We start from the raw sequence: 10,724 nt of genomic DNA on the forward strand, positions 1-10,724 counted from the left end.
TGACAAAATCTCTCTGACTGCAGCTGATATTTTATCAACAGATGACAGTTTTTATCACAAAGCTGGACGAGATAGTTTTAAAAGACTGCTGAGTTTTATTCTAACTCAACTCATTGTGTTTGTGCACAAAAAGAAAACGATTCTAAAACAAATGTATTTAATGAGCTTATTCCTTGTTTTGCTTCGCACACGCTCCACAATCTGATTTAATAAAGGGTTTATTCACGGTTTGATGAGCATCGTGAGAATGATTTTTACCAGAAGGCCCTGTGTGTTTGTTGATCATGTATGAAGTTCAAACAAAGTGAGAAGCAAATCAAAGTCCATCCATCATGAAGACTTGACAGTTATACAGCAGCCTGTTATAACCTGCCAATGAGCATTTTGAGAGGCCTCACTGACTCGCTCTTATTATAAATGCAGAGTGTTTTTCATGATAGTTCAATTTGTGTGTTTCCTGCAGCAAATATACGAGACAAAAATGACACCTGCAGGTTTCAAGTTTTATATGTGATTAGCTTATTGCTTGTTGAATGTACACACGACACCAGAAGAGTATTTTTCTGTTTTGAGTGATTTTATTTGGATAAGTAAAACAACTAGTGTAGCAGGATGGAACATTTTTGCTCAAGCTCAACACAACTTACCAAGAAAAATGACCTGTTCCTGTCACAGATCCTGCTGTTACTCTCACACCTGAGGTCCAGCAGGTTACGTGTAATTGGTCCCACAGAGACCAGTATGACACAGATTGAAGTAATCAAAGTGAACAGGGGGACATGATCCCTGTTGGGTCCAGCGTGGAGTCAGTTTAATGTTTTGTGTTTCATGTTCGAAGGCAAAAAAATTGTAAAGATGGTATTTCACCATCTTAAAAGTTGTAATACATTTATTTCCTATAATCCAGTCTGAATCCAGCCCTCTTTCATCCACTCTAAAGTTTTCAACAATTAAAACGGCAGGTTGGATAAAAAACAGGATTGAATTACCTGATGTTTGAATAGAACTGATCTGCATTGTAGAAATCATTTTCTCTTTTCAACAATACTTTTTCAAATGGATCCTATCCAATAACATTCATACAATCAGAGTTCTGAACAAGTGGGCCCCGGTTAGCTATTCCAGTGAATAAAGGTGCACAGTTAAAATGGCCCTTGCACATATAAATGAAATACAGCCCTCATTAAGGTTATTTATTCCACCTGTGTTTTCCCTGTCTGACACTATAAACTAATGCCTTAAACAAACTCTATTACTTTATTGCTTTCAATTATACAACCTTGATAAGTCAAGGTAGTCAACAACAAAGAAGGTTCTCATGTGTCAACAAGAGGATGGATAATTATTATCTCTCACTTTCCATTTTCCTTTTTTCCCCCGAGCCTAACAACTGCCCAACGGTGCGGCCTGCCTCTTCTGTCAGTGTTTAATAAAGTGCCTCTAATAGCTCGGTGGTCTATGTCAGCTTGAAGGAAACCCACTGAAACCCCTGAGGAAGCTGTAACCAGGCAACAAAAGGCAGCCGTTGTCAACCTCTTTACTTCTGACCGAAGAAAATGGAAGGTCAGAAGCAAAAGCTAGATCCAAAATTATCAGGGCAAGATAATAGAGATGAAGTCATTCCTCCCTCCTCTGATGTAAAAATCAGTCTCTGTCAGTCTGTCCGTCCATCCCTCCGTCTATAATTGTTTTGTTTTTTTAAGACTGTACATGCATGCAAAAACAGAACAAATCCTCAGGAAAAACTTGCCGACACCAATCAGGGGGTTGCTATTCCCGGCTGTCAAGTGTTTTTGTTATGCAAGACCTAATTCTGTGTTTGTGTGTGTGTGTGTGTGTGTGTGTGTGTGTGTGTGTGTGTGTGTGTGTGTGTGTGTGTGTGTGTGTGTGGTGTGTGTGTGTGTGTGTGTGTGTGTGTGTGTGTGTGTGTGATATAGAAGACACAGAGGTAATTAAGGCCCAGAAATATTGTGCTGTTTATGCTGAATATTTTTATGTATGCCTCAAAAGCTGAGACACAGAGGACTGTTTGGCCTTGAACTCACCTTGTGGAATTATACGTGTAACTTAGGTTTGGCTAATGAACACAACATTTGTTTATGACACCCAAACTAATAAAAAGATAAAACCAGGAAATCAACCCCGAAATAAACCCTCACTCGCGGATGTAAGGAAGCGCCTGATTCAAGGCGGAACCATTAGAGCAATTCAATAGAAAGATAAGAATAAACGAGGAAATATTGACTGGCCTGATCTCTTTGTTTGACCCTTAGATGAGCAACCTGTTTGTTCAATGAGACCTACAGATGTTGGTGTGTTTAATGCCTCCATTAAGATTCCAGAAGCAGCAGTCTTACTCCCTCTGACCTTATCATCTGCCAAAACAAAGAGATTAGTTCACCCACGCAAGGGACCAGAGGGGCACAGGGCCAATGACAATGTCCGATATCTTAGCATATTCAATTGTAACTTAAATATCCATTTGTAAAAAAAAAAAAAAAAGTGTATAAAGTATGACACCATTTCTGAATTTCTGCCCTTTTCATCTTCCCCCCCTCCCTCAGTACGCTTAGCAGCCTCTTGATTTAATGGGTGCAGGCTGGGGGAAGGGATTCACATGAGAGAAGTGCAAAGCAACATGAAAAGCACTAAAAGCTAGGATATTACACTATGGGAACACTTTAAAACAGAATGTAATTCGTGCCCTCATTTTACAAAAGTAATGAAGGCAAAATGTGAATTTAAATGCTCAAGAACGACAGCTTGGGAAGTGCTCTGGCCAGCTATGTGGTACATGTTGTTCCTGTGATCCGGAGCGATTGCTTGTATGTGAGTCTCTCTAAAATTAAAATGCAGAGAGCCAAGATGCTAATGTTTCTGGAGTCTGGCCCTGTGTACTCATTAAGTGTTTTTTCTCCAGATGAGCTTCATTTCATTGCACAGTAATGTGCCTTTGTACCCTTTGTACAGTTACTTGTAGCAATTTAGAACTGCATTATTGAAGATCCCTTCATTGTCGAGTTGAAGCTGAGGTACGTCAGCATCTTGGCATCCTGGGTCCTTTTCAAAACAAAAGGAACAATTCTCCTTTATTCAGGGGTGTTTAAAAAGAAAAGACAGGTGAGAGCAATTCAATTTCAGCAGAAAAGAGAGGTCTGACAGTGTGATTGGTCAGCCCAGGTCGAGGCAGCGGATGCAACACAGTCAATTACACTGAGAAACACCCCTGAGAGCTCCTGAAGGGCCAAACTGCCCTTGGAGAACAGTTTGCTGGGTTGTTGGAGAGGCTGTCAGTCGAGAACACTTTTGGCTTCCTGTGAGAAAAATCTTTCACTTGACCTTCTGACTTTTTGATCAAGCTTGAATGTTCCTCACAGACAAAAGTGTAAACTTGTTGACTGTAATAAAGAAGGGGGTGTTGACCAAAAGTTAACATTTGAAAGACAGGGAATATGCATTACCCTTTTTTATCCTCTATTTCGCTGTAAGTGAAACCAAAACTTAGCAAAATCAAATCATACCGAATTTAGTTCACTGAAGACTTGGACCAGCCATTGAAACCATTAACTTATTGAGAAAATTTTTACTGAGGTTATTCATTAATGAGGCAGAAAGGTATTTTTTCCATCTGATTCACACAACACAACCTCTTTGTGCAACCAGTGGAGTCACCCCCCTGCTGGCCTTTAGTAATAATGCAGGTTTAAGACAGTTCTGCATTGGCTGCACCTTTGAAACCGGAAATCTGCATGCTAATTAAATAAGGACCTGCACACTTCATTGATATTCAATACTACAAGCTGATCTGAACTATGTTGTGATCCAAGACTTCCCAGGGAATAATGCAGACAGAGACAGCACACTGTTTAAGAATTAAACCAACATTTCAAAACATTAATTGTTTAGTAGAAGGGTTTCTAGCACATTATATACAAGAACAGTAAAAGTGTTGATTGACTACTTTCTTAAAGGCAGAATGTGCAACATTCTACACATAAATACAGCAGAAATCAAGTATATCCTCTGTAAACGTCTCTGAGTCATGACTGTCTACAATGAATGAGAAGCGTCCCCCCAGCTGAACTGTTGTCAGGCCATGTTTACATCATGTTTACATGGACGGGAAATCTTTGTGTATAAAGCTGTTTAAGTCAAGGACAAGAGAAAAGAAGAATAACATACTCACTGCTTATTTGGATGTCACATAAAGAGTCTTTAGCTCATGGTCATTAAGCATTAATTCATGTGCAATATTAAGCGAGTTAACTATAGTCTGCTAACACAACAATGCAGGACACAGGTGATTTCATCTCGAGAAAAGGACAATTTTGTCCACTGCTTGCGCTTGATGGTGCTAAATTAAGGTGCATTCTTATTCATAAGTCCTTCGTGCCAACGCGAGTGGAGAGGGGTTGGAGTTGTGCCGCCAAACAACAATTTGTTTTGGTTTCATGCTGGTGCTCAAGGGCGACATCTACTGGATCAAAAAGTCACACATTCTTCCTTTAACACTAATATATTATTATTTCCTGTCAATTAACATTCAACAATTAATACTGTCTTAAAGCGATGCAATCTGTCTCAGTTGGCAATTATGATTTAAACTAAGACTAGCTGAGGCAAATAAATGACCTGTTAAAAGGTTAAGGCTGAGAATAATTAACTGACCTTCCAATTCCCAGAGAGAGATCTATTCTTTGCGTGCGTTAACAAACACTTAGAAAGACAGGCAGGCATGCAAGTTTTGTTAGACCAAGTATTACAAAATACACATAGTCATTAAAGATAATAGTAAATGTTCTAGTTAAGTTTAATACCACAAAGACAATAGGTTTCCTAGGAGATAAACACAATGCTACACAGTGCTCTTTATTTCTGACCACATCATAGACTATAAATGTGTCGCTCCTTCACAGGCCTGGTATGTACTCAGGAATGATATATAACAAAAAAACCCCGCTCTGACAAAGTCCTTCACATACACTTTTATTTTGTTTTACGGCACTTGATATACGGTTATTGTATGGCACATGTTATGAGAAAAAAGGACCCACACACAATATACCGCAGCTCAGACCTTGGCAGAAAGCATTTAACTTATATAGCTACTATCAAGATTCTCTGGGAATGATCTTCACATCATTTGTGAGGATTTTAGGTAATAAGAAAAGCATTAAGAAGATGCTACCAGATCTTCTGAATATATGCCTGGAGCCATAATATGAGCTGTAATGGTCTCTCCTCCATAAGCTCCTCAGTCGATACTCATTAAGACATTATATTTCACAATCCCTTAATATGTTTCATTGACATTATTAACATAAAACAGCAAAATTGAAAAAAAAAAAAACATTTGTAGAGTGCCCAAACCCTTTGTCCTTTTTAATACTCTGTTGGTCCAAGTGCTCACATTTAGCAGGTAAATGTGAAAAAAAATCCTTCTGAACACATCCCAGTGCTTCAAAAGAAAACATGACTAATGTTTACCAGATTATATGTTGTCTCTTTATGTCCAGAGCACATGGGGGATGGACTATACAAACTTAAGTTACAAAAGTGCTAATGTAAAGTGCCTTCAGCTGCCCTTCAATACTTAAACTTGTCCAACCTTTGTGCCGTCTCTTTGTCATCTACTTCCTCTTTCATGTGAACATGTTGAACTGAGGCCAATGCACCATGCTGCTAAAGGGTCCTCAGTAGTCTCCTGTGGGACTGCTGTTGAGAGGTTTCTAACTTTGAAAATTTCAATCTTCCTTTTGGACCCAATGAAGCAAAAAAAAAGTGCCATGGGATGGCACAATGAGGGCGCAAGTGGTTCCTTTGTCGTTCTCTGACAAGGATGGGTCTAAGTATTGATGCTGATAGAGCCATTGCTAAGGGTTGAGCCCTTGGTGACCTCTGTGCTGACAGTGGAGAGCGGGACGCTTTCGTACCTCTCCACCACACCCCAGCAGCGACAGCGCAACAGGGTAGACTTCAGCTGCTTCTGGAAATTGCTGTTGAGGAAGCCGTAAATAATGGGGTTGACGCAGGTCGAGGCCATTGCCGCAAGGTGGCAGAATGAGAAGATGACGTCATGACCACAGGATGGAATGGCCTCATGGTTCCAGTCAAATACCGTGTTGAAGACATTGAGAGGGAGCCAGGAGATGGCGAATGCCACCACTATGGAAACTAACATGGCGTTGATCCTCATGGAGCCCTTGTTTTTTTTTTGGGTAGCATTTCTGCCGCGATCCACCATGTCCTTCCTCCTCCTCAGGCGCAGGTAGACATGCAGGTAGCAGACCATGATGAGGAGGAGAGGTAGAAAGTACTGGAAGACAAGGAGGGAGGTGGTGTAAGCTCGCCGCTCTTCAACTGAAGGCCACCGCTCCATGCAGACAAGATGGTCACCAACTGGGAAGGGGATGCTCAGGTTCTGGAAAGGCAAGGTGAGGACGCTGTAGGAGAGGAAAGGCACTGAGATTAGGCAGGCCACGATCCAGGTGACAGCAACAGCCAGGTAGGACTGACCCACCACAGGCTTCCATCCAGTTGGGTGGACGATGAGCTGGTAGCGCTCCATGGCGATTAGGACAAGGGAGAAGATGGAGACAGTAACAGAAATGCACTGGATGAAGGGTGTTAGCTTACAGAGGACATCTCCAAGGATCCAGTGGTCCATCAGGGTGTAGATAATGGTGACAGGTAGGCACACGATGCACATGAGGATGTCAGAACACGACAGGTTGGCGATGAAGATGTTGGTGACATTCTGCATCTCTTTGTGACGTGTGATGACAAACACCAGGCAAGAGTTCCCAATGAGACCCACCGCCATCACCGTGCTGTAGGCGATGATGAGGAAAGTAGTGCCGCTCACAGAGAGCGAGCAGTCCTCGTTAAAATCCAAAGGTATCTCTTTCCACAAGGCTTGGTTGTGGTTGGTGCTGTGTTGCAGCTCCATTATGGTTTTCCTGGGCTCACTTCAGAGGCCGGGGTTTAATTGGAGTAGTTGTTTGTGTCACACAAGCTGTAATTACTTCATGAATAATATTTGCATTGTTTACAGCTCTCCATTATCCTTCACCTTTGATACAGCAGTCTTCATTTGCTGCCTGAAAAAAAGAAAAGAAAAGGGATACCTTACACAAATTCCTATTCATGAAATCGTTATTTTTAAACCCTGTGGGAACGTGACATGAAAATGTAACATTTCATACATCATAGCAAAGTTTAGAGTCTCATTCAAAAATCAAAATGTGAGAATCAAAGTTCCTAATTTTGCAGTTTGGACAATTTTTCAAAATTGTGTGGATATAGCAGATTGATTAACATCCCCATTACTACCGCAATAATTGATGTGATATCAGCCTGACGTTATTCTGGCCCTTTGTGTTTGAGTACTTTTGAGTGAGACTCATCAGAGAAGGAATGGACGACCTGCCATCTGAAATGTTCAATATTCAAATTCTTGTTAGCTGAGATGCTAAGGGCAGCTAACAATGCTGATGACGATGTCTCTGAAGCGTAACCTTTGGTAAATTATTGCTGGGTTGAACTACTCGCGATAACAATAATAAACACGATCAACAACTAGCTGCACTTAACTTCAGTAGCTTAGAATTAACAACCACAGTCAACAATCAACAACAGGTGACGCAAAGCTGGTTGTTCACATCTAATAAGCGACTGTGAAGCTGTTTCTTGCCTAAGTTTACAAATGCTTCAATTTCATACTGAAATCTTCAGCACACAGCACAACTTAAGAATCTGAAGTGTTCAGGCAAATAAATGTTAATATTGTTAATTTAATTTAGTCTTCTTTTGATAATTTCAAGATGTTTAATATTATGTAAACAACGCCCCATTTAACGTGTGAAATTATTTTTTTTCTCTAAAAAATTTTTCCCCCTCACTTGCTGGGGAAGCTCATTTCATCATTACTTCTTTAAATAACGATCCGTGGCAGCAACTGATTTCCTCACTCCAGGAGAGGTTTTAAAATTGGAAGTGCTCCTTGATGTACTTCTCAAAGTGTCTTTTTGGAGCTAAGATGCATTAAGTGTTCACATTTCTCATTTGGAAACTCTGGCACTAGATTGAATATTACAAAACCAGAGAGTTATGAAGGGAATAATTCACTTTGGTATGTTGATCTCACGGGGCTCTTGCCACAGCTTAGATATCCCATCTCCTCGAGGACAGGCACTACGAATAAATGATGTACTGATGGCATATCAAGAAAACAGCACATCAAGCCTTCATACTATCGCTCTAATATCATGCTGATTTAAATTTACATCACAATAACGGTGATAATGACTGCTCATTTAGAGAAAAACATTCCCTTCCTCACTCTTGACAGCGGGAATGGATCTTGCTTCTGTCCATAAAGAAGCACACACCTCTGATTGTCACTGAGCATTCATAATAGCGTCTCAGATTCAAAGCACATCTCAAACAAATGAATGTACTGGAACACAGAAGAGAAATACAATTTTGTTTCACCAGGAACATCTGAGGAGTGTTTGTGGTTGTGTGCATGCAGGCATGTTTTAATGTGTTTGTGCTGCAGTCAAAACAGTACTGATTAACTGAGATGTTCTGCCTACGGCTCAATTCCCCAGAAAGTGCGACACAGCAAGGCACACAGAATAAAATCTACAGGATTTATCATTTTTAATTGAGGACTGGCTAACGATGATAAATGCTGACAGGTAGGACATTAATTGCTAGTGGCTGTCTCTATTATGAGCGGAAAAGTCCTATTATAGTGTGCTGTTTCCTCCGCGGGGAACGCAAACAAAGCCAGACTATCCATAACAAAGTAAACACTAATACCTGGAGCCAAGTTTTGAACTACTTAAATTCCTATGTGGTACACAGTCCCCTCTGTTCCAGCGTCTGGATAATTAATCCTCGGCTGGATGTCAACCTGACTCAACCTGGCAGAGGGTCTAGATATGTGGTCCGCATATTATAACCAAGGAGCAGCCTTGATCTTGATGATTTATGGCAGCTTTCGGACACTTAAAGTGATGGCTTGTGTTGTGTCTGCAGGAGGACAGTGCAAGCAGTGTTTCTTGGAAATCTACAAGAAATATTAATACCCGACCTGACACATAAATTATACAGATGATCTGCATATTACACAACAAATAGCATGCATGAAAAATTAGGAAATACACTATAGAAGGAATGATGTCCCTGAAGAAAGAAAAAAAAAACATGAAAATAAATCAAAGCTCAGGAATTGGGGTGTTCATTTTTTATAGTTTTTGTATCAGGTTTTAAACACATGTATTCATTAGAGTTAAGTCATCTCATAGATAAATTTACTAAACAGTCATATGTTCGCTAATGCTAAATTTGACAATAGACATGACGAGCAGGTTTCTGCATGTCTATCCAGAGTCCCTGCAGCTGTCCGGGACTCGCTGTCTGCTCTGTCTAAGAGGGACTTTCTGGGCTCGGACAGGTGCAGGAGACCCCTCTGTTCGCTCCTGTGTTCTCACTGATCCCCAATCTCATTTCTGAGGGAAACCCATTACCGTCAGGAAACCGCTGAATGTCCACTTAACTGCAACCAACTTGAACCTCTTTCCCAGAGCAAGCTTGCCAGCGGCAAGAAAATGATAAATCGCATCAGCATAGCAAACACGGGAAATTCAAAAGACCTACTCACAAAAGACCGGCGATAAAAACGTGTTCAATGGAAACATTTAAAACATTAAATCGTTATCGTGGCATTTTAAGAAGAAAAAGAAAGAACCGACCACGAATTTCTTACTTTTAATTTACCCTGCAAACCTCAAAAAGAGTTATTCTTTGTCAAAAGCTGTTTTTTGTTTCTTACCGAAATATTCCGTCTTCTTGGACTCCGCGAGCAGCTTCGCATCAGGTGAGACTCAGCTGATTTTTGTGGTTGAAGTGAAGGTAGGAGGCGTCCTGCCAGGAGCTCTGATAGGAGCTGAGAAATCTTTTAAAGCGACCTTATGCCTCAGACTCGGGCTGGGATGTGATTGGGAACATGTTACATAATAATTCAGCGTAACTCGCGCGCACAGGCACGCGCCCACACAGGGGCCAGTGGGGAAATTGAGTTAGGCTATATGAAATGTGTACACTAGGCCTACACATGATCTGTTTCGCCCAAATGTAGCCAATTAGTGAAATTAGAGGATTATTTTAGGCTCTTGTAAAGAAAGAGGCTGAACCCTCTCATTATGAGGCGAGTTTGATTTCATGTAGCCTGTTGCCCTAATGAGAAGTCACTTTACCCAATATGACAGAAATATAATATTGATACATGATTGTTTTGAATATGTATATATCTAATGGGGCTCTCTGTATGTGCTTATAAAGTAAATACATAACATGCCTGTGTAATTATATAAGAAAATCCAGAATATAGATTATTATACACTAATTGAATGTAAAACAAGTCTGTTTAGGAATGATCAGACCCAGATAGTAATTGTGTTCAGTTTTTACATCTCACTGTAGCCTGCAGTTGTATTGGCCTTAAATGAATAGTCAGTATACATTGTAGTGGAAAAACACAGTGTCAGCTTAAGAGGACATAAAGTAGGCTACATTATCTTGTGTTCTCATTTTATTTCTTCACCCAAAAGATGCATAAATCTTCAGAATTCAGAATCAATTGCTGAATAATCAGCACTGATTGAATCTAATGGATATGGATTGATATGAGCATGTATTGGAGTGTTGCATTAAGC

General features: G+C 40.4%; 1 protein-coding gene across 1 annotated transcript; it reads right to left on the bottom strand.

Annotated features, from left to right (window-relative positions):
- Nucleotides 1-1,820: 1,820 nt before the first annotated feature.
- On the bottom strand, nt 1,821-10,019 carry npy8br (neuropeptide Y receptor Y8b). The gene is made up of 2 exons (XM_020631148.2): nt 9,842-10,019; nt 1,821-7,100 (listed from the first exon to the last, which is right to left on the bottom strand). Exon 2 carries the CDS (start codon nt 6,947-6,949, stop codon nt 5,846-5,848), a length of 1,104 nt encoding a protein of 367 aa, XP_020486804.1. The 5' UTR covers nt 6,950-7,100; nt 9,842-10,019; the 3' UTR covers nt 1,821-5,845.
- Nucleotides 10,020-10,724: the final 705 nt, after the last annotated feature.

Source organism: Labrus bergylta, chromosome 2 (assembly GCF_963930695.1).
Source record: "Labrus bergylta chromosome 2, fLabBer1.1, whole genome shotgun sequence".
Taxonomy (NCBI): domain Eukaryota; kingdom Metazoa; phylum Chordata; class Actinopteri; order Labriformes; family Labridae; genus Labrus; species Labrus bergylta.

Bases quoted from the DNA above. Each gene is read 5' to 3' on its own strand.
- npy8br (XM_020631148.2), bottom strand. From the start codon at position 6,949: ATGGAGCTGCAACACAGCACCAACCACAACCAAGCCTTGTGGAAAGAG.